The sequence below is a fragment of the Sorex araneus genome, chromosome 2, assembly GCF_027595985.1.
Source record: "Sorex araneus isolate mSorAra2 chromosome 2, mSorAra2.pri, whole genome shotgun sequence".
Lineage (NCBI taxonomy): Eukaryota > Metazoa > Chordata > Mammalia > Eulipotyphla > Soricidae > Sorex > Sorex araneus.
Window position 1 is genome coordinate 236145140 of NC_073303.1, and position 23282 is coordinate 236168421.

The window sequence follows — 23282 nt, forward strand, 5'->3', positions numbered from 1 at the left end:
TGTGGGAGCCCATGACAGCTTTCCTGAGATCTGGGATTCAGAGCCTCACTGGGACCCCACATGGCAGTGTGCACAGGGCTGCTCGCTTCTGGAACCTCTGGTTTTCCAGGCTGCCCCTGTGGTGTGCAGCCCGCTCCACAGCTCGGAGACAGGTACCCCGACACCTCCTGGCCTCTTCCTGTTCTCTGGGAAGTCATTCTTGGGGTCTGCACAGCCATAGCTCCTGCTAGGGCACCCAAGAACCCCGCCAGGAAAGTGAGAGACACGGTCCCTTCAACACCCTGCCCGACCTGGAGTCCATCTGGACATCCCACAGGGTCCCCTGAAGTACCGCCTGAGTAGCCCAAAGTAAAAGCTGGGGCTCCTGGCAGTGGCTGACTCCCCCCTCCCAGAGCTAAGAATCACACGAGATTAGTCAAATATCCTATTTATTCTGATAATTTAAAGATTACAGAACTACTGTGCCCTCTGTCACAGACCTAGCACCCCCAGGGGCAGCCGGACCGCCGGTCCCCCTTCCCAGCTCCCTGAGCCACAGGCCAGCGCCCCACATGGCGCTTAACCCGGCTTAGTGTACTTAAGGGGTTCCAAGCTGCTGCCAGCCAAGGCCCAGCTCTCTGACCCGGGGCCCTGGCCCCCTTGGAGTCCCCACGCAGCAGTGGGGAGCACACACACACAAGGCGGGAGGCAACCCTGTTTATTCACGCCAGCTGCTCCATGGTCGACAGCAGCTCAGGTTTTAGGATGGAGGGGTCCGGCTGTGCCCCCGCCGCCTTGAGGTCCTCCAGCACGGCTGCGTCCCACGAGAAGGTCAGCAAGGCCGACGGCACCTGTGGTGGGAACAGGTCAGCGGTTGGCTCCCAGAGAGCCCATCTCGCCCTGCTCCCCAGGGGCGCCTGAACTCACCAGCCCACACTCGGTGAAGGGCAGGTTCTCGTCCTCTGACAGCTTCTGGCCGCCTGACGCCAGCAGCTCAAAGGGCAGCCAGTCGCTCTGCAGAGCCTCCCGCACGAAGCTGAACAGGGCCCCCACCCGCTCCCGTGCGTAGAAAGTCCCTGGAAGGGCAACAGGGGGACCTGTTGGCGAGCTGGGGGCATCACGTGCCCCTGCACCGTACCTGTGGCCTGCGGACACCCGCAGTCCCTCCACACTGCGCACCTACTTCCATGCACCTCACACATTGCACGCAGCCCCTCAAAGTCTGCCATCCTCTCAAACCCCCCCCCCCCCAAGGCCACCTCCCCACGAGAAGGCTCCCCCCGGTGGACGCACGCACGCACGCACCCTGGAGCACGCAGCCATCCGGGAAGCGCACGCGCAGCAGCGTGTACGTGTACTTGCGCATCTCCCGCTGTTCCTCCTTCTCCCGCATGGCCTTGGTACGAAGCACGCTCAGCCGCTCCACTGCCTCCGACCTAGGAGCGCCCAGAAAGGCAAATCAGGCCCCCCACGCCACGGGAGGGGACATCCCTGGTGGTGCTCAGGGCTGGCTCATGTGTGTGTTGGGCCATCCCTGGCGATGCTCGGGACTGGCTCATGTGTGTGTGCTGGGCCATCCCTGCAGTGTGCGTGTGTGCGTGCACGTGTGTTGAGTCATTCCTGGGTGGAGGGGGTGCGCGCGCGTGCGTGCGTTGTGTGTGGCTATCCCTGGCGGTGCTCAAGGCTGCCTCCTGCAGGGCTAGGGGGAACCTGTGGGCTGCCAGTCCAGACATGCTTCCCCCCTTCAGGCCCGCCTGCTCCCCGGCACCTGAGCCGCTGCTCCCGCCGGACCTCCTCAGCTGTGAGGTTAAAGAAGTCCCCGGGCAGGTGGAAGTGTGCAGCCAGCGGCGACGGCCGGAAGAGGCGGCGCTGCCGGGCCAGCTGGGCGCGCACCGGCTCCCCACGCAGCAGCTGCTCCTTGCGTTGCTCCAGGCTCTGCGCCAGCGCCTCCTCACTCAGCACGTAGAACTCCTCCTGGCCATCTGCACACGGCCAGGGTTAGCCAGCCCCGCAGGGACCCCCACCCCCCCGCCCCACCCCGCCCCCGGCCCCTCTGGGCTCTCACCCTGGTCGGGGACTGGGAGCAGGGCCTTCTGGAAGCCGATGGCCTCAAAAAATTCGTGTGTCCCTTCCAAGCAGTTAATGCGCTCCTGGGAGACAGGTGTGGGTCAGGGGGTTGCCCTGCCCACTGGCCTCCTGAGGTGCAGTCCACTCAGGGCAGGGGGGCCGGGCCGTGTTAGCAGAGGCTGAGAGGCCCCAGTACCCTGGCAGTTAATGGGCAGCACCCCCACCTGGAACACTTTGTTCTGCAGCTTGATCTTGCGGTACTTCTCCTCCTCGGGGTGCAGGTGGATATTGTCCAGGTACCTGGGGATGGGGAGGGGGGACAGTCTTGGCTGAGAGGGGAGAAGCGGCAGTGGCCCCCCCCCCAGGAACTGCCATTCCAGGGATGAGCTCCCTGGGACAGCGGGGGGAGGACGGCAGCTGCTCAGTGCTGCCGATGGTTTGGGGGGGCGACCTCCACTGAGCCCCAGCTGAGCCAGAGGACAGAGCCAGGGCCGACTCTGGGGCTCTGGACAAGGGGGAACTTTCTGGCCCTCGCTTGCTCCACTCAACTCAGGATTGCGGGGAGGGGATTAGGATCCCAAACCCTCGGCAGCCAAGATCAGGGGCCCCAAATTAGGACAACCCTTTCATTTTATTACAGGGGGTAAGGGGCAGAGGTTTGGGCCACACCTGGCAAGTCTCAGGGGCTATTCCTGGCTCTGCTCGGGCGTGACCCCCACCCCATCCCCAGGGACCCCTATGGGGATCTGAGGAAGAAGCCAACTGGAGTCCTCGAATGAGTGCAAGGCCCATGCCTTCCCCTGTCCTCTGGGGCCCAAACCCCTTCATTTGACAGACAGGCAAACTGAGGCCCAGAGAGACGGGACAGGAAGGGTGAAGGGTGGAACCCATTCCCCCGGGGCAGGGCATCTCACTTAGCGATGGTGTCCACGCCCAGCTTCACCCGGTCCCGGTCCTTGTTGAACGTATGGATCTTCATGATGGAGGCGGCCACTGGGTCGGTGGCAAAGTGCTGAGGTGGGGAGGGGGTCGGTTCAGAGCCGAGGCAGCCGTGCGCCACACCCTCCTGACCTCCTCAGAGCCCCGGGGCTGGGGTGCTGGTGCAGTTTCCCGGGTATTTCATGTCCCCTTTCTACAGGGAGGTGGAAGGTGGGTTTGGGGAGGCTTCCCGAAGGAGGCGTGGGCCCCTGGGTGCTCACCGAGAGAATGGCCTCCTTGATGCAGGCCTCCCGCTGGTCCTTCCTCAGGATGGCCCCTGTGAGTGGGCAGGTGAAGTAGACCCCAGACACTGCCAGAGGGTCAGAGCCTTCCTCCTTGGGTTCTGACACCTGGGGTGGGGGGGAGGAGATGGGGATGAAGGTAGAGACAACGGTGCCTCGCCCCAGCCCAGCCAGTGGAGGGGGAGGGGGCGCAGGGCCCGACCTTGGGGACTGAGTGCCTCGCAGCCTGTTTCTGGTCTTGGTTTGGGGCCTCTCCTAGCAGTGTTCAAGGACTCCTCCCGGCTCAGTGCTCGGGAGTCACTCTGGTGGTGCTGGGGGGAACCATAGGGAGTCAGGGATGGAACCCTGGGACCCCACAGGTAAGGCCTGTATGCCGGGCCTCAGAGTCCTCAGCCCAGTTTTCTGGTCACCTTGACCCTATAGGACCCCCTCAAATGTAACAGACAAGAGGGACAGACAAACACAGAGTGGACACCCAGTCACTGCCTCCTCGGACACCATCTCCCCTGCTCGGTGAGGCCTGGGGTAGCAGTCAGGAGGCAGGCCTAATTTCTAGGCAATCTCAGTCCTTCCATTTGGGACTTCAGTGAGAACAGGAGAATGGGTGGCACTGCTCAGAGCCCTTGACCAAATAGGATTTTGCCACTGAGGCCCACCATCTTCAGGAAGGCCTCCCTGATTGCTCCCCTCTTGGGATGTCCCTACCCGTTAGTCACACGGCTGGGGAAAAGGACCAACACTGCAGCTGGACAGGTCGGGGGGTATCTTTGCAGGTATGAGGAATGTGACAGGACAGCTGGCTTCACCTCTGCACCCAATTTCCAATGGCTGGGAACACTAATGGCGCAGTCATCAGGTTTCAGAGGGAGCCAGTCGTGCCTGGCATCCTCCCGGGCCGAGTCGGGGCTCCCCACCTGCCTCAGGGCCGGGGCTGGTGTTTCTCACACACACTCCCATGTGCACACACCACACAACCTGCCGCCCAGCCATTGCCACCCCCAGCGCCAGGCACCCACGGAAGGCGGGCAGCGGGCAGGGCTCTCACCACATGGGGGCCTGGGCTCTCCGGGTTCGCGCTGATGGCGGCCTCAGCCAGAAGCTCCTTGCGCACTGCAGAGAGAGCGCAATGGGAGAGGTCGGTGTTGGGGTCCGGCCCCGAGCCCTGATGTGCGTGGCACAGTGGAGAGGGCCCTGGGGCCTGGGGCAGCACCTGCCTTAGCTGCCTTTTCCCCCCCAAGCCTCACCCCCTATACCCCGACCTGCCTCCCTCCTCTCCCCTCTCAGCACGCCTCCCTTTCTCAGCCTCCCCGATCCCCTGGGACCCCACAGGCCCCTTGTGCTCATTGATTCCTGGCGGAGAAAAACAGACGGTGCAAAGGCTTTCACCCCGGCCCTCACACGTGTACCCCCAAGGTCATGGGCAGTGTCTGGGCCCCCAGGGCGGACGGCAGAGTGAAGCTGACGCACCCTGGTTCCGGATGGAGTCCTGGGAGGTGGGCCCCCGGACCTTGGGCTGCTTCTGCTCCAGCCGGGCCAGGGCGGCGGCGGCCGCCATCTGTGCCTCATCCGTGGGGCCCTGGCGGGGCTGCCTGAGGGCTGGCTGGCTCGGCTTCTCTTTGGGGGACTTGTCCCTGAGGAGAGAGGGAGGGAAAGTGAGGCAACGAGGCACGGGGGGGAATGACCTGACACACACCCCCTAACCCACTACAAGGTTCTCCGCCCCTCACCATTCCCTCTTATGAACCTGCAGGTCCTGGGGTGTGGCCCCCCCAAAATTTGGGCTGGGCTCCCCAGACCCTGTGCCCATAGTGAAAGTCCAAGGAATGAAGGGTTTCAGGGCCCATCGTGGCCTGGAACAGCCCAGCTAAGAAGCTTCTGCCAATTCCCAACAGCTGCCATTCTCCCCGTCTCTCCCCTCTTTCTCCTCACCCCAGGGGCCAGAAGTGTCTGAGACCCCAATTTACAAAGGCCTCAGGAGCGCTGGGTCTCAGCTCCCCTCAAACCCACAGCAGCCCCTAGCTTCTGTTCCCCGGGTCTTGCCCAGCCAGCAGCCTTGGGGCAATCGCTCACCCCCACGCCAACCCACAGAGCCATGGAGCTCTGCCAGGTCCCAGTACTATCTAGATCTTTCCAGGAAAATTTTTTTCTTTTTGCTTTTTGGGTCACACTCAGCGATGCTCAGGGGTCACTCCTGGCTCTGCACTCAGGAATTCCCCCTGGCCGTGCTCAGGTGACTTATATAGGACACTGAGAATCGAACCCGGGTCAGCCATGTGCAAGGCAAATGCCCTACCCGCTGTGCTATGCCCTACTCCAGCCCCTCCAGGAAAGAATTTTTGAAAGCCCTTTTTTAGAGCCAAGGGTGTGACTCAGCACTGGGGAACTCTTGCCTGTGAGGCCCTGAGTTGGATCCCCAACACTATTTTGATTCCCAAGATACTTCGCCTTCCTCTTCCCCACTTTTCCAAGGTTAAAACCCAGGGGTCCTGCATGCAAAGTCTGTGCTCCAGCCCTTTAAGTCATCTTTCCAGACCCCAGGATCCTTTTAAAAATGAAGCCAGGTGGGGCTGGAGCCATAGCACAGCGGGTAGGGCATTTGCCCTGTACGCGTCCAACCTGGGTTCAATCCCCAGCATCATCCCATATGGTCCCCCGAGCACAGCCAGGAGTAATTCCTGAGTGCATGAGCCAGAAGTAACCCCTGTGCAACACTGGGTGTGACTCAAAAAAATAAATAAATAAATAAAAAAGAAGCAGCCAGGAGCCAGAGCTGTGAGGCATTTGCCTTGCACACACATGGCCAATCTGGGTTTAATCCCCGACATCCCATATGGTCGCCAAAGCACCACCAGGAGTAATTCCTGAGTGCAGAGCCAAGAGTAACTCCCGGGCATCGCCGGATGAGACACCCAAAAAAGAAAAAAAAACACCCTAAAACTGAAGCAGAGCCCAGAGCAACAGGACAGTGGGGAGGGTGCTTGCCTAGCACAAGGCTGACCAGGGTTGGATCCCCAGCATCAAATAGGGTCACCCAAGGCCACCAGGAGGATCTCTGAGTGCAGAGCCAGAAGTAAGCCAGAGCACTGCTGCTTGTGGCCCAAAATAAAAACCAAAAAATAAAAAAAAGACTAACCACCTCAGAATTCATAAGGATCTTCCCTCTTCCTGAATGCTGCCATCCAGTCCCCAAACAACCCCCTCTGCAAGCATCGTGTGGGAACCCAGCTGAGTCTCCCGTTTTTCCTCTTCTTCAAGTCTCCCCCCCACCCAAAGTCAAGTTCCACTCAACCATCTCCCACAAGAGCTCTTTCCCTGCTCCTCCCAGACTATCCACAGCTGCTCTTAGCACCCTCAATTCACCCAGGATCCCCCAAGCAGCTGACAACCCTTAAAACAACAACATCTTGAACGCCCCCCCCACCAGCCGTTCGGGCTCTCACCCCGACCTCCCCTCCCAGCGCAGTTCCTGGGTCTGGACACCCCCCACCCCAACCACCAGGGATATGAAGCCTGGTTACTTTGCCACCGCAGCTGCAGTCGTAACCAACAGGCTCAACCCCAACCCAGAGGTTCACCTCAAATCCCCCATATCTGCTGTCTAGACCATGCCTCCTCGGGGTCCGCCCGGCAGACCCCTTTCTCTTCGGCCCCGCCCCTAAAACCACGCCCCTTTGTCCCGCCCCGCCCCCGGAGGTCTCTCTGCCCCTGAGTCCCACCCCCGGTTCTTTGCCCCGCCCCACTAAATCTCCCCACACACATAATACCCACACCCCAATGTTTCTCTAGGTCTTCGTCCCGCACCCCTCTCCCTCTCTGGACACCCCACCCCCGGCTCCGCCGCGCGGCTTCCGGCTCCGGCGTCTGTCACTCACGCCGACTCCGCGAGCTTCTGACCCGGCCCCGCGCTCTTGAATTTGATGTCAGCCTTGATCTCCTGGAAGAATTTCTTCATAGTGGCGGCGGGGCCCGGCGGCGGAGGGCCGCGGGGGTGGGGGGCACGGGGCCCGATCGGGGAGGGGCCGGCCGGAGCCGATAACCGGAAAGAAAATACCGGGCCTCCGGAAGTTCCGCCTCCGCGCGGCAGCGCACGTGACAATCGGCCCAGCGCGCCTCTCTAGCGCTCGGCGGCGCTTCGCGGGCCGGCCGGGCGGCCCCTCTGTCCACTCGACTCCACGTCTCTGTGGTTCTTCCGGACTCCGTTGCCAGGGGCGACGAAGGCGCATCGCTTGCCAGACTCCCGCCGGTGAGTCTTCCACCGCGTTCCCTGCGGGGATCATCTGAGAGCGAGGAACCAGGCCACGGATGGTGCCCGGCTCCAGAACCTCCCGGGACTCCTCAGCTGTTACGTGATCAAACCCCAATTCAGTGATTCGATGGGATCCCCACACACACCCGTTAAGCGCCGACGTAGCCCGCGGATAATGGAGGATCCTCGGAGGTGACTGAAATTTTAAGGAGATCTGATCCTGAGAGTGTTGGCTGCATTTAAGGAAGAATCAATCCCGTGCAGAGGCCAAGAAACCCCGCGGTACCTTAGTGTCCAGCAGCTAAGAATAGCAGACGCCTCCAGAGATAGACAGGATGGATGTTGACGCAGTTCGAAAACTCACCAAAAAGGGCACATTTCCCCCCCCCCCTAATTCTGGGGATGAAATCTAGGGGGTCCCACATACAGCAAATGTTATTTCGCCCTTTAATATTGCTCTGTTGTATGTACCGAGTAAAGTAAGTGAATGTTTTATGATTATCCTTTAATATTGAGGTGACTCTGTACCAGCCCAATAAAAAAGAAAGAAACTCTTGGTTGGTAGCATGATTTTTTTTTTAAATTTTTACGGGACTGAGGGGGGGGGGGAGGGAACACTCCCAGTAGTGCTCAAGGGTTACTCCTTACTCTATGTTTAGAACTTAATTCGTAGCGGTGCTCCAGGAACCATGTACTGAGGTTGAGGAGGATGGAACCTGGATCAGCCGCGCGCAAGGCATACTCAGTACTATGTCTCTGGCCCACGCTTTTCCTATCGCGGGAATCCTGAATTTTTGGAATAGCTGATACCCTTAATGAGGCTGGTTAAAATGTAGATTCGGGGGGCTGGAGAGATAGCACAGCGGGTAGGGCGTTTGCCTTGCACGCGGCCGACCCGGGTTCAAATCCCAGCATCCCATATGGTCCCCTGAGCACGGCCAGGGGTAATTCCTGAGTGCAAAGCCAGGAGTAACCCCTGTGCATCGCCAGGTGTGACCCAAAAAGCAAAAAAAAAAAAAAATGTAGATTCGGGTGCCTGGAGGCTTGAAGTCTCCGGGTTAAGATTCACCAGTCTTCCTGGGGAAATTAAATGGTGGGTTTTCTACAAGTGCTAAGCAAGTGTATAATTCCATGAAGACGTTTATCCTTAAGGCTGGGAAAGTGGAACAGCTCTGGGGCATAGGGCATTGGCTCCTCTGTTGCCCCATCTGGAATGCCAGGATAGAAACTAACAAGGGATGGTGAAATTAACCACATTTAACTGCAGGCTAGAAGATGCCCGGGTACACAAACTGCGCAATAAATGGTCTCAGTTTCTTTGGCCAAATGCCCAGTAATGTGGTTTTTGTATTTTGGGCTGTACCCAGAGGTGCGGTGCTCAGGGATCACTCCTGGCAGTGCTGGGACATTATAGGGTGCTGGGAATTTAATCCAGGTCAGCTGTGTTCAAGGCAAGCGCCCTGCCAACTGTAATCCCTGTTCATAAGGATATTGGTTTAGGTGGGGGTCTGGGAAAGTCTTATTTTATAAGGATATTTCTTTTTTGGTTTTGGGTCAAACACAGAGGTGATCAGGACTTACTCCAGGTTCTTCGATCAAGGTTCACTCCTGTTGGGCTCAGGGGACCCTATGGGGTACCCAGGATTGATCCCAGGTTGGCTATGTTAGGACAAGCAAGCACCCTGCCTGCTGTACTATCTCTCCGACCCAATATAAGGATCTCTTTCTTTTCTTTTTGGGTCACACCTGGCTCTGCACTCAGGAATTACTCCTGGCGGTGCTCAGGGAACCATATGGGATGCTGGGAATCAAACCCGGGTCGGCTGCATGTTAGGCAAGGGCCCTACCCGCTGTGCTATCGCTCCAGCCCCAAGGATCTCTTTTAAAGTACAAAACTTTATTCTCTCTGGTCCAGTCCCTCCAAATTGTTACCCAACTGTATGGCTGAAACCCAATCAGGAACAACTTTGTAACTGCGTATCTCAGGGTGAGTCAATTAAAAAGAAATATTCCCAAGAACTTTAAAGAATATTCTCGCCTTGCTGAACTTGAGGGAACTTGGGAACACTGGTGGTGAAAAGTTGACACTGGTGGTGGGATTGGTGCTAACACATTTTATCCTAAAACTTTATCAGTAATTTTGTAATTCACGGTTCTTTAAATTAAAAATCTTTTGTAAGTGAAGAAATTCTCACCTCTGGGGCCTGAGCGATAGTACAGTGAGGAGGGCGTTTGCTTTGCATGCGTCCAACCGTGGTTCCTGGTATCCCTTATGGTCCCTTGAGCACCGCCAGGAATAATTCCTGAGTGCAGAATCAGGAGTAACCCCGAGCATCGCCAGGTATGGCCCAAAAACAAACAAAAAATGAAAAGAAATGAAAAGAAAAGAAAAAGAAAGAAATTCTCACCTCGTTACCGTTCCTTCACAAAATATACTCTTGCAAGTGGGAAAACTGAAGCACAGATTAAATAACGGGCTATAGAGTACATGCAATACATTTTTTGGCATGAACTCATAAAAACAAAATGTTTGGGTACGTCGTGGCACAAGGTTTCTGCGAGAGAAACTTACAAAGTCCGAAAATAAATGTGTGCTTTTCACTGCAATTTCTGCCGATGCGCCCCCGCCCCTCCACCCCCCAGGCTCTTCGCCCAAGCCCCGCCCCACTCGCGCCGGGAATGGCGCGTACCTATTTGAGTTGCACGTCCCCTCTTATAGCATCCAATGATTGACAACGGTTTACGCTCTTCCTTTTTTTTTTTTTTTTTTTTTTTTTTTTTTTTTTTTTTTTGCTTTTTGGGTCACACCCAGCGATGCTCAGGGGTTACTCCTGGCTTTGCACTCAGGAATTACTCCTGGCGGTGCTTGGGGAACCATATGGGATGCCGGGGATCGAACCCAGGTCGGCCGCGTGCAAGGCAAACGCCCTACCCGCTGTGCTATCGCTCCGGCCCCTACGCTCTTCCTTCTTTAGTAGCCAATGGCAGCTCAGTACCTTGGATCGCTATTCCAGTAGTATCCTGTGGCCGGCAGCACAACATTAAGCCCTTCTTTCGAGGAGAAGCTACCAATGACCCGCCCCTATGTTGATTGGACTTTATTTCCTGTGGTGTCCAATAGTCAAGCACCCTCTCAAAACTCCTCCTTTAAAATTTGGAGCCCCGCCCCAAAGGAGTGGCGTCCCTCCCCTTCACTCCCCGGGCGCCTGTTTCCCTCCTCCCTCTTTTTCCCTTTCACCTCCCATAACCTCCGCCCCCTCCCATTAGGCCTTTGGGTCACGCCCCTTGGCTTTGCCCGTTATCCAATCCCGCTAACGTGCTCGACTCCAGCCCCTCTTCCGATTGGACCCCACTCACCTCTATCCCGCACGTGGTCTTGAACGACGGCTCCGCTCGCCCGTGACGGTGGGAGGGCGGGATTTCCGGCGGCTCGTGGTCCAATAAGCACGGTCCGGCCCTTCTTGCCCCGGAGGCCGCTCCCGCCCCCTCGGCGCCCCGCTCCCGCCCCCGGCTTCGCCTCCCGCTGCCGCCGCTGCCGCCGCCGCCGCCGCCGCTGCTGCCGCTTCCCGCGGCCTGGGCCTCCCGCCGCCAGCATGCCGCACGCCTTCAAGCCCGGGGATTTGGTGTTCGCCAAGATGAAAGGCTACCCGCACTGGCCGGCCCGGGTGAGGCCGCGCGGGAGATGGGCAAAGGCGGGCTGGGGGGGCCAAGTCTGAGGGACCCGCGCAACCGGGACCCGAGTGGGCGCCGGGCCCTGAGGGACCCGCGCGCAGAGGCTTTAAGCGCGCCGCGGCTGAGGGACCCGCGCGCCGGGGCTCTGTGGGGACCCCGGACTGAGGAATCTACGGACGGGGGGGGCGGGGGGCACGGCTTGGAGAACCCGAACCTTCGAGATTTGCCACCCGGGGGTGGGGGGCTCCGGGTATCCTCAGGCCTGGGGGACCCTCCGCCGGGGAGCTTCGAGAACCCGAATTTCAGGCCCCCAAGTCCGGCGGAAGAGGGTCTTGGTGAACTCGCCGCTTCTGGGACCTGAGTGTCATGGGTCTGGGGGCCCCGTGTGCGGGGCTTGGGGGGGCCCTGTTTGGACCCACAGAAATGTGGGGGTCCGGGGTCTGAAGGAATGACATGGGGGGGTGTCACGGCCGAGGGTGCGCCGGTCTGAGCGCCGTGACCGCCGGGCGGGGCTGCGAGTTGTGTGAGGGAAACCCAGGAGAGGTTGTTAAAGCAAGTGGGGTCCCTCCCCCTGATTGGACGGGAGGTGCCCCCAGACCCTCTCACCTAGGATCCCCTCCAACTGGGAGCCACCTTCCGAGGACTGACGGGCACCCGTGGCGAGGCCTGAAGCCCAGGAGAAGGATTTGAGGGTGGAGGATGTGTGTGGAATGGGGCTGGGGGCTTCCGCTCGCCGGGCACCTCACCCTGAGATGTTGGACTCGGAAACAGAGGGGGATGCCCGGACCAGACAAGGGTCTAAAACTTATGGTGGTGGGCAGGTGCAGGCGCGCGGGGGAACTGGTCCTCTGCAAAGACCCCCGGAACAGGAGGCTCATGGGAGGGGGGCGGGAGGAGAAAGTATCTGCAGGGCACTTGATGTGGAGGAAACATAGGACCCAGATAATGCTGGGGTCCTGGTCTGCAGCACCGGGCCCCCTGTCCCCCAGGCCTGGGAGCTCCGAGATGTGCTAGCTGCTGTTCTTGTCTGGGTTTTAGTGCACAAGACAGAAGGCAGGCCCCCGCCCCCCACCCCAGACACACACACACACAGACACACACACACACACACACATACACACATACAAGGCAGGGGTTGGTGGCTTGCACTGGGGGCTTGAAAGCATTTGGGGGTGAGGGGAGGGTTGAGGCTGTCTCTTGAGCTGCCCAGAGGGCTGGCTGAGATCCCTGCTTTGCACCCGGGTTGTTGATCCCTCCCTGGTGGAAGCCAGGCGGGAGGGCAGGACCCGGGACTGAAGCGGCTGGAGCAGGCTGCAGCCGGTGCTCTGGGGCCGAGAGGCGGGGTCCAGAGGTGCGCCCGGCTGGTCCACGCTGCAAAGCTTTGAGGATGCTGCCGACCGCTGGGGATGCTGGGGCCGGAGGCGGGGGCGGGGGCCGAGGAAGCAGGGGGAAGCCCATTCCCGCAGGCACCCAAGCGTTAAAGAGCTTGGGAGGGGATTAAGCAGAGCCCTGGTGAGCCCCATCCAACCTGATTTGCGTGGGCCCACTTTCTTGGGAGACCCCTGCTGAGCCCGGAAACTTGACCATCAGCACTTGCGGACAGCGGGCTGTGCCTGGCCAGCGCTCCCAGCATCTCCCTCTCCTAGCCCAGATCCCCCTCCTGCTGCCTCTCTTGAAGGCATCCAGCGGTCCCCCTACCCCCCCGCCCCCCACTGGTCCGTTCCCAGCACCTGATTGGAAGTGAAGGGGTTGCTCGCCTCCTTGTGGGGAAGTGACTGACAGCTGCCGGAGCCCATGGGCCTGTAGGGAGAGGGTGGGACTTCCTGGATGCTCAAGGCCTGTCTCCTGCAGCCCACCCCCCACCCTCTGCATCCTTGGAGCTCCCAGCTGCAGCCTCTAAGAGATCGACCCCCAACGCACCCCTCTGGGCAGGACAGGGTTCTGTGGGAGGATCAGAAAGGACTTCCTAGCATCTGAGCTTGGCTGCATGCCCCCTCCCCCCTCCCGCAGCTCAGAGCTCCTTATTTGGCTGTGCTCAGGTGAAGCCCCTCTACCTTAGAGGCAGAAAGCGCCCCCTCCTGTTAGGAGGGGTTAGGGACGCCTCCGGGGCACCAAGGAACCTCTCTGGAAGGCCTGGCAGAGGCATCACACCTTGTTCCAACCCCAAGTCACTAGTCTGTGGGGATTTTCTGGGTCGGTGGGCACCAGGCCCCCCGCCTAGTACGTCCCCTGACCAGCCTCTCATCGCAGATCGACGACATTGCCGACGGTGCTGTGAAACCCCCACCCAATAAATACCCCATCTTCTTCTTCGGAACACACGAAACGTAAGTGGCCCCAGTGGGGTGCGCCCCTGCCCTGTGCCTCTTGGGGCGGCCCCTGCTCAGCCGTGCCCTGGCCTGCGGCCTTCCCTGCAGGGCCTTCCTGGGACCCAAGGACCTGTTCCCCTACGACAAATGCAAGGAGAAGTACGGGAAGCCCAACAAGAGGAAAGGTTTCAATGAGGGGCTTTGGGAGATCCAGAACAACCCACACGCCAGCTACAGCGCGCCTCTGGTGAGTCCACTGCTCACACCAGGGGGCCTTGGTGTCCTTGGCAGCTGGCCATGGTGGGGGATGGGGCTGGGGTGGGGGCAGATCATTCCCTGGGAGCCAGGCCTGGATACTGGGGGTATTGCAGAACATCCCTAGACCCTACCCACCAGATACCCCTTCCCCAGCGCGGTCAGTCACAGATGTCTCTGAGGGTCCTCTGGGTGGGAACTTCCATTCTGGGGTCAGCCTGGAAGGGTCATTCTCACTCTTGACTTCTGTAACTTTTTTTTTTTTTTTTTTTTTTGCTTTTTGGGTCACACCCAGCGATGCACAGGGGTTACTCCTGGCTCTGCACTCAGGAATTACCCCTGGCCGTGCTCAGGGGACCCTATGGGATGCTGGGAATTGAACCCAGGTCGGCCGCATGCAAGGCAGATGCCCTACCCACTGTGCTATCGCTCCAGCCCCGACTTCTGTAACTTTTTTGACTTATGAGTCCCACCAGCGATGCTCGGGGCTGACTCCTAGCTCTGTGCTCAGGAATCATTCCTCACAGGGCTTCTCCTGGTCGGTTGCGGGCAAGACGAGTGCCTGCAGCCTGGGGAGGAGAGCAGTCTGCAGCCCTGGCATCACTGGCCTCTCCGCCCCACTGCTGCCCAGCTGGCACTCTGGGAAAAGGTCCCATCTGTGAAGGCCTGAGACGGGGGCGACAGGCCTGGAATCAGAGAGGCTTTGGCAGGGTGGGTGAGTGGGTGAGGCAGGGAAAAGATGGGGCTTCAGCACGGGCCGGGGTGTGGGGTCTTCAGTTCGTAGATGCTCATGAGGTGGGGGGTTCCCTAGCCCAGGAGCTTCGGAGAGGAGGCCGGGCTGCCTTGTTCTGCTTTGGGGGCATGTGCAGGAGGAATAGGAAGGAGGTGTCAGAGCCAGCCTTAGGTAGAAAAGTGGGGTTCACTGGGGGTCTAGTTTTTGTAGCTCTCTTCAAGTTGGGTTTGAACTTGGAGTCTATTTTTTTTTCTTTTTTGGGTCACACCCAGCAATGCACAGGAATTACTCCTGGCTCTGCACTCAGGAATTACTCCTGGCAGTGCTCGGTGGGGGGGGCATATGGGATGCTGAGAATTGAACCCGGGTCGGCCGTGTGCAAGGCAAACGCCCTACCCGCTGTGCTACCGCTCCAGCCCCGAATTTGGAGTCTTGAGAGAGCCTCTCTGTGTCTCCTTTAAGGCTTAGTTTCACCGCCATGCACCCAGCCCGCCTGCCCCCGCCCCCCCCACTGCTTAGAGCCTTGGAACCCATTGGGAGCCAGGCCCAGATCACGGCTCTCAGCGCTGCAGTTCCTTGTCAAGGGGTGTCTGGGGTGGTGGGGCTTGAGTTTTCCCTCCTGAGACACATCTGGAAGATGCTGGCGCAGTGGGGAATCCCTTGGGGGGGGGGCAGCCCCAAAGGGCATCCCCGCCTCTGTCAGCAGCTACTGAGTCTCATAAGCTCTTTTTCTGGCCCCCGCTCAAGTTTGAAGGCAGCCCTGGGAGCTTAGTCCCTGCCGGTGAATCACCGCGCCCGTAGCATTTATTGTCCTCCCACGGCCGCCGTGCCCGCAGAAAGCCTGCCCTCGAGGAAGGAAACCCCACAACTGGGCCGCCCTGACAGCACAGACTCCCCGCTCATGCCCGAGAAACTGCAAGCGTTCGTGCTTGGGACAGCCCAGGAGTCTGGAGGGCTCGAGGGGTCCTAACCCCTCAGTACCTCCACATGGGAGGTGGGTTGAAGGTGCAGGGGCGGGCCACAGAGAGAGAGCGACTGACTGAGTGCCTGGTGGTTTGTTATTGTTGTTAATGTTTTGTGTCTCATCCAGATGCTTGGGTTACTCCTGGCTCTGCACTCAGGGATTAATCCTGGTGGGGTTTGAGGCACTATAAGGGATTTGGGGAATCGAACCCAGGTTGGCCACATGCAAGGCAAAAACGCTACCCACTGTGCTATCACTCTGGACCGTATATATGTATGTATATATATATATATATATATATATATATTTTGCATTGCCCTTGAAAATCATCCTCTGACTTGTGACTTGATGTATGTGACCCCCGCATCGTGCGGGGTGGTTTCTTAAATTCAGGTTAATGAAATGCTTTACATCCCTTGAGGGTGGGTTCTAATTTAGATTATCTTTAGGAAGGTCCTTTTACAAAGGGTTATTTTTTTTTTAACTTCCCTTCCTGTGGTGCTGCGGTTGCTGGTGATTTGGGGCGCTGAGGCCCCAGATTTGTTCAAAGCTCCCTTGAGGGTTGCATGTGTTGTGGGAGTGTGTCTGCAGGGCAGACCCACTGCCCCTGAGCCACGGGCCTGGGCATGGATGTCTTGTATTTTTTTTTTGTTTTTGTTTTTCGTTTTTTGCATATTTGATTTGGAGCCATGCCCCTTGGTATCCTGGGGCTGGTCCTGGCTCTCTGCTCAGAAGTTACACCCTCATGCTGGTACTAGGGGGACCTTACACGGAGCCTGGCCATCAGGAAGGGCCAGCCTGGTGTAAGGCAAGCCTGGACTCTCCAGCCCCTCAATTTTAAATTGTTTATTATTATTATTATTATTATTATTATTATTATTATTATTATTATTATTTTCTTTTTGGGTCACACCTGGTGATGCACAGGGCTTACTCCTGGCCTTGCATCCAGGAATTACTCCTAGTGGTGCTCAGTGGGCCTGGGAATCGAACCCGGGTCGGCCGCGTGCAAGGCAAACGCCTTACCCGCTGTGCTATCGCTCCAGCTCCATAAATTGTTCATTTATTTTACTTGTCTTAATTGGGTGAAGGGCAAACACTCTAACATTGAGCCACACCCGGTGGTGCTCCGGGCTCACTCTGGGCTTCGTGCTCAGGGATCCCTACCCTTAGGGCTTGGGCTGCCAGGGATTGGACCCCGGTGGGCTGCTTGCAGGAAGCACCCTCCCTACTTGTACAATCGTTCCAGCCCTGTCCTTGTTTCTGTGGGAGGGTCACTGGGGCCCATCTGAATCCCCTGCTGCCTCCTGAGAATGCGAGTAGGGACCCTGAGCAGTGCCCACTTGCCGTGCATGCATTCTGCCACTTTGTCCCTTTCCTCCCGACCATTTGGCAGCAGAGTGCCACCTCCATGTTCCCCCGTGGGCAGCTGAGAGTCAAGGCCTAGAGAAACCAAAAAAGAAAATTAAGGGGCCAAAGTGCTAGTACAGGAGGGAGGGTACTTGCCTTCCATGCAGCTAGAGAGGTCAGAGAGGCCTGATACAGGGCCAGAGCAGTAGCACCACAGGGAGGGCGCTGGCCTTGCTCGCGACAGACCTGGGTCCCATCCCCGGCACCTCATAGCGTCTCCCATGTACCGCCAGGAATGATTGCTGAGCATCACCAGGTGTGGGCCCCCCCCAAAAAAAAAGACGTCTGTTTACCCCCCAACTCTGAGCCCTACAGTACTGGAACCCTCACGGCTTCCTGGGCTCAGTTTCCCATCTGAAAGACGAGACAGCTCGACCCTGATATTGAGTATCGCCCCTCCCCCGCTGCATTCAGGGCTGCTGGCGGGTGGGGGGGTGAGCAATCACTCGAATTGGGGGTGACTCATGGTCATAGCCTGCCGGACTCTCCCCCCACCCACAGCCGGTGAGTTCCTCTGACAGCGACGCTGACCGGGCGGGTGGCAGCGACGACGACGCCACTGACCGGGGGATCATGGCTGTGACAGCCGTGACCGCTGCAGCAACCAGTGACAGGATGGAGAGTGACTCAGACTCTGACAAGAGCCTGAAGCGCAAGGCGGCGACCTTAAAGGTATGTTGGGGACCTGGTGGGGGCAGTCCAGATTCCTGGGTCCTTCCACTGCCCTGAGGTCGGTCCCTTGCCCACCTGCCCCCCTGCACCTTCCTTTGTTCTGTAAGCATGTGGCGCTTTAAAACACCGGGGGCGATCCGGCATGCCACCGGCTCTACTTCAATCCCTGGCACTGCATAGGGTCTCCCAAACACCCCTGGGCTTGGCCCCGAGCACTACCGAACCCCCTCCTCCAGAAAAGAAAATTGAGGGGCCAAAGTAATAGTACAGGAGGGAGGTACTTGCTTGCCTTGCATGCAGCTGACCTGAGTTCAATTTCCAGCACCCCAAGCTGGAAGGGGTTCCCCAAGCCTCTTCAGGATTGAATCCCTGAGCACAGAGCCAGGAGTCAGCCCTGAGCACTACTGGATGTGGCCCCAAAAGAATGCCAAAGAGAGAAAATTGAGAGGCCTTTCGTGCACTGGAGAACTCACCCTTCCAAGGGCTAAAGCCCTGGGGTGTCGTTCGTGCTTCCCCAATAGTGTTTTGGGGGCCCCGTGATCCACAGCCCCATCAGCAGAACCCAGGAGGCAGCGGTGTGGTGCTCCCACCCCCGAAGGGGGCTCCCAAGCCCCAACTCTCCCCAGGGCTTCCTGCCTTGGGGGGGCCCAGGGGACGGTGGGGGAGCAGCGACCCAGTGGTGCCTCCCGGCTCCAACTACCCCCTTCCAGATGTCGGTGTCCAAACGTGCGAGAAAGGCCCCCAGCGACGTGGATCCGGCCAGCGCATCGCCATCCGAGGAGGAGGAGAACTCGGAGAGCTCGTCTGAGTCTGAGAAGACCAGCGACCAGGTGGGGTGACCCCGGCCAGACTGCACCCCTTCTGGACCTCGGCCTGGGCAGCCTGTGGGGCCTGGCCTCAGCATCCCTCTCTCCACCCAGGACTTCACTCCCGAGAAGAAAACAGTGGCCCGGGTCCCGCGGCGGGGTCCCCTGGCGAGACGGAAGAAAAAGGTAGGGGACGTGAAGGAAGGCTGTTTCTAGGGGTTCCACGCCCTAGAAACGGGCAGCTCGGAACAGCTATCCACGGCCCCCCTCCACCCTGAAATGGGCCCTCCCTAGAGGATTCCTGTCCAGTCTGTGTGTGCAGAGGCTGGAGGGCGAGGCCAGGCCTCAGGTGGAGGGTCTGGAGAGAGAAACCGTGCGTGCTGCTTGTGTGTCTTACAGAATTGGGTTTGGGGGCCACGCCCGGCAGCGCTCAGGGCTGACTCCTAGCTCTGCTCAGAGTCACCCCTGGAGGGTTCGGGTTCAGGCCCAGGCGTGGCCAGTCTCTAGACTGGGGCTGTGTCAGGGTGCTCGGGGCCTGCCCTTGCTCTGCACCCCTCACCTTGGTGCCCGTCCCCTCCCAGCAGGCACCCTCGGCCTCCGACTCGGACTCCAAAGCAGAATCGGACCTGGCCAAGGGCGAGCCAGTAGCTGCGGCCCCGTCCCCCTCGCAGTCGTCCTCCTCCTCCTCCTCTTCCTCGTCGGACTCCGACTCAGACGTGTCCGTAAAGAAGCCTCCGAGGGGCAGAAAGCCAGGTAGGGACCCCACTGTGAGAGTTCAGCCCACCCCCCATCCGGACCTGGGGGGCTATCGCAGAGCCACCAGTCCCCACACCGTCCTTTCCCACAGCCGAGAGACCTCCCCCCAAGCCCCGTGGTCGGAAGCCGAAGCCCGAGCGGCCGCCCACCAGCTCCAGCAGCGACAGGTGAGGGGTGGGGCGGCTCCCCTCGAGGCAGGCAGGCGGGTCCCCTGGGTGCGGCGCTGCCCACTGAGCCGCCCGCTCGCCTCGCAGCGACAGTGACGAGGTGGACCGCATCAGCGAGTGGAAGCGGCGGGATGAGGAGAGGCGGCGGGAGCTGGAGGCTCGGCGGCGGCGGGAACAGGAAGAGGAGCTGCGGCGGCTGCGGGAGCAGGAGAAGGAAGAGAAGGAGCAGAAGGAGCGGCGGCGGGAGCGGGCCGAGCGTGGGGACGCCCCCCCGGCCGCGGGCAGTGGCGCCAGCAGCGGCGATGAGCTCCTGGACGACGACGAGCCCGTCAAGAAGCGGGGCCCTCGGGGCCGCAAGGGTCGGGGCCCCCCAACCTCCTCGGACTCAGAGCCTGACGCCGAACCCGAGAAAGAGGTGCGCCACATCCAGCAGGGGCCCGGGGCTCCGGGTGGGGGCCCGGCGGCTTCACCCTGGTGTCCCCCCACATGCCCTGCTGCTCCCTCCGAGACCCAGTTGCCCCTGGGTGCAGCTGTGCCGGCCCCACAGTGTCCTGGGAGTCCAGGACCAGACTGGGCTCCACTCCAGGTGGCAGGAACAAGAAGGGGGCACCTGTGCGTGCAGGGGGGCCGCCAAGTGTCGGGGGGCTTCCAGGCTAACGAGGGTCTGTCCTCAGGTGGAGGCTCTAAATGGAACCCTGCAGGAAGTGAGGGGACCCAGGAAGAGGCTGTGGGGGCGCAGCACCAGCCAGGGGCTCCGCCAGTGCCAAGGCCCTGGGCAGTTGGGCCTGGGGAGGCACCTTCCGAGGGGTCGTCAGGAGGCCCGGCGCCCTGCCCCTGATTCTCAGGCAGCCAGGCCAGTACTCAAGGCTAGGTCCAGGATGTGATGCCGGGAGTTCCCCACCATGCTGGGGGTCCCCAGGTCACCCTGATAACAATTGAGGGGACCACCAGGCTGTATCCAACGCTGTGACGGGCCTGCATCGGGCGCATACTAGGACGTGCCCTTAGCTCTCTGCTATTGCCTGGCCCCCACTTCACTGACATTCCACAGAGGACCTGGTGCCCAGTCTTGGTGGCAGGAGAGTGGGTTTGGGGGTTACCCTCCCTGACTGCATGGGGTCCCATGGGTGGATTTTCGTGCTGGGAACCCCGATATGCCCCTCCCTTTCCCAGCTGCCAGGCAGGAGGCCTCTGCTGAGTTCTAGAGGGTCCAGTTCACAGGTCTGGCACGAAGCCCCCACTTCCTGCCTCTCCAGCGACCCCTGTCTCTGCAGGCCAAGAAGTCCTCCAAGAAGCCGTCAGCACCCAGCATGGAGCCCGTGCGCAGAGCCAGTCAGAAAGAGAAGAGGGGGCGCTCAGAGGAGAAGCCCCGGGCCAGGTCAGAACGGCTCTGCCCACTTCCAGGCAGACCCCCTCCCGCTGTCGGGCCTCCCCGTTGTTCTCTACCTCCTGGGTTCCCTCCTCTCGCGCTGGGGACAGGGCGTTGCCTTGGTCATGCAAACTCAGTTCTCAGGGTCCCCATGCCCCCGGAGCATATCAAGGTCTCCTGTCCCCTCCAGGGATTCTGTGGGTCTCAGCTGGGGTGCTGCTCATGCCTCCCCCAGATTCCAGGACAGAGGTCAGCTCCTTTTGTTTGCGGACAGCAAGAGTGGCCTCTTCTCCCCAGCTGTTTGGTTTGGGTCTTTGGGGCCGTTCCTGATGGTACTTGGGGGCAGTGGGCTGCTTGCGGAATTCCCTGTGCGAGCACGTGCCTGGCCCTTGGAACTAGCTCACCTGGGGTGTGCGGCCAGAGTGGGGTGCAGTGAGGCAGAGAACCTGCGCCCTGCCTTGATCTGTCTTCCTTATTCCTGTGAACATTTATTTACATCTGGGGAGGATGAGCCCCACTTTCTACACTGGGCCTCCAGGCTGGCGGGAGTTGTGGCCTCCGTCCTACTGCACTTCCGGCTCTGCCCAGAGTCTTCTAGAAAGTCACAAGGTTGCACAGCTCCCACTCTCAGTCTGGTTTCTGGGGGCATGGCTGCACCTCAGATGTCCTCTTGAGGTGGGGAGGTGAGAGTGGGCGGTGCGAGTGGTCTCACTATCTGGATGTCCGGGGGGTCTGTCCATCCCACAGGCCCGTGAAGGTGGAGCGTCCCCGGAAGCGGTCAGAAGGGTTCTCTCAGGACCGGAAGGTAGACAAGAAGAAAGGTGAGGAGTCAGGCTCCAAGCGGGCATGGGGATGAAGGAGGGAGGCAGAGAAATGGGGGCTCGGCTTGTGAGCTGGGGGGGCCACGCCCACCAATGCCCACAGCCCAGACCCGAGCCATGCTTGCTCCCCAACCCAGAGCCTTCTGTGGAGGAGAAGCTGCAGAAATTGCACAGCGAGATCAAGTTCGCCCTCAAAGTTGACAATCCGGTGAGGGCCCCCAAACACCCACCCCTGTGAATGTGGGACCCCTCTGCACCCCACCCCCACATCCAAGGGTCCCCTGTCCTGTTATCTGGAGTGCTGCCTGGGGGCTGTCTTGGGATATGGGAACATCTGGGGTGATGGCGCCTGTGGGTCTGGTGTCGGCCCTTCCCCCCAGAACCCTGTCCTTGGGTCCCCACCGCTCGGTTCCATCGGGGCCCAGGGCTGCCCTCCTCACCCGCTCCCCGTGTCCCCAGGATGTGAAGAGGTGCCTGAGTGCCCTGGAGGAGCTGGGGAGCCTGCAGGTGACCTCCCAGATTCTCCAGAAGAACACAGACGTCGTGGCCACGCTGAAGAAGGTAGCGAGGGGCGGGTTGGGGGGGACAGCTGGTCGTGGGGGGCTGCCCCGCCCTCTGTCCAGGGCCGGGTGGAGAGGCCAGCATGGCAGCCAACTGCGCTCCCTGAGCCAGGCCTGGGTCCCGTGGCAGATTCGCCGGTACAAGGCCAACAGGGAGGTGATGGAGAAGGCGGCTGAGGTCTACACGCGCCTCAAGGCACGGGTGCTGGGGCCCAAGATGGAGGCGGCGCCCAAGGCCAACCGCAGCAGCATCGAGCGCGACAAGGGCGAGGCGGGGAAGGCTGAGGAGACACTGGCCAGAGAAGAAGGCCCCACGGAGAAGGCGGGGGGCCAGGCCGGCGCAGGTGAGCAGCCAGATGGGCAGGCTGGGCGCCAAGAACCCCCAGGAGGTGGGGGCCGTGCAGGGGGAGGAAGAGGGTCCTGGTGCCAGCCGTGCAGGGAGCCGCCAGACCCGGGCCAGGTGGGCGGGGGTGTCTGACGGGGTCAGCGCTGTAAGGTCCCCATCTGGAAGCTGTCCAGCATAGAGAGGGTCCAGGGGGGTCCCTGACAGCAGCCCTGCGTCACCCTGCACCCCGTTTTTCCCAGACTTCTCAGCCCCCATCAACGGGGAGGCCGCGTCACAGAAGGGAGAGGAACCGGATGACAAGGACCCCGAGGAGGGGCCCACCTCGGAGGAGGGGCCCCAGGGTGGCTCCTCCGAAGACCTGTCGCACAATGAGTGAGTGTGGGGCCCCCACAGGAGAAAGCCCTGGGGTCGGTGCAGCTCCAGCAGCCCTTCTTGTTTCCGCCCACCCTGGACACAGGAGGGCGCAGAGGAGCCAGTGGGTGGCTGGGGCTGACCACCTGTCCCCGTGTGTGTGTGTGTGTCCCCAACCCAGCAGCAGCGCTCGGGAGGGCCCCAACCAGGACGGGCCGGCCAGCGAGCGGCCGGAGCCCACAAGGCTGCGAGTGGACTCGGAGTCTTTGGACGAAGATGACAGCTGAGCCCCTGCCGGCGGCTGCCCCCAGACATCTGTCTGTCTGTCCGTCCGCCCACCCTGGCAGCAGCAGCGGCAGCAGCGGCGGCCCTGGCTCCCTTCTTCCTGCGCCAGGGAGCGGAGAACTGATGGGGGACCCCGCCGTTTGTTTGTATTTGTCCCTCGGGTTCTTTTCTGCCTCATTTCTGATTTCCAGCCGCCATGAAATGACTATAAAGGGTTTTTTTAATGAAAAAACAAATCACTTTTTATTGGTTTGGTTTCCCAGCATGGGAAAAGCCGTCAGCAGCCGGGCAGGG

At 60.1% G+C, this 23282-nt stretch overlaps 2 protein-coding genes across 6 annotated transcripts; one reads left to right on the forward strand and one right to left on the reverse strand.

The window, feature by feature from the left end:
* Positions 1–411: 411 nt before the first annotated feature.
* Positions 412–8046, reverse strand: UBXN6 (UBX domain protein 6). Of its 3 annotated transcripts, none has more exons than XM_055126649.1 (11): positions 7139–8046; positions 4734–4897; positions 4312–4376; positions 3246–3374; positions 2961–3058; positions 2271–2346; positions 2045–2129; positions 1748–1961; positions 1285–1415; positions 907–1055; positions 412–830 (listed from the first exon to the last, which is right to left on the reverse strand). In XM_055126649.1, exons 1-11 carry the CDS (start codon positions 7216–7218, stop codon positions 702–704), a joined length of 1320 nt encoding a protein of 439 aa, XP_054982624.1. In that variant the 5' UTR covers positions 7219–8046; the 3' UTR covers positions 412–701. The 3 variants fall into 3 exon arrangements, with proteins under 3 accessions (XP_054982624.1, XP_054982626.1, XP_054982627.1); XM_055126651.1 differs by having other exon boundaries at positions 7093–7212; XM_055126652.1 differs by lacking the exon at positions 7139–8046 and adding an exon at positions 7035–7087.
* A 2958-nt stretch (positions 8047–11004) lies between these two features.
* HDGFL2 (HDGF like 2) lies at positions 11005–23224 on the forward strand. Of its 3 annotated transcripts, none has more exons than XM_055126895.1 (16): positions 11005–11177; positions 13435–13511; positions 13602–13740; positions 17357–17527; positions 18238–18357; positions 18448–18519; positions 18918–19086; positions 19181–19256; positions 19344–19671; positions 20531–20634; positions 21373–21446; positions 21584–21654; positions 21906–22007; positions 22137–22350; positions 22592–22724; positions 22885–23224. In XM_055126895.1, exons 1-16 carry the CDS (start codon positions 11106–11108, stop codon positions 22988–22990), a joined length of 2028 nt encoding a protein of 675 aa, XP_054982870.1. In that variant the 5' UTR covers positions 11005–11105; the 3' UTR covers positions 22991–23224. The 3 variants fall into 3 exon arrangements, with proteins under 3 accessions (XP_054982870.1, XP_054982868.1, XP_054982869.1); XM_055126893.1 differs by having other exon boundaries at positions 11006–11177; positions 18915–19086; XM_055126894.1 differs by having other exon boundaries at positions 11006–11177; positions 18915–19086; positions 22888–23224.
* The last annotated feature ends 58 nt before the right edge of the window (positions 23225–23282 follow it).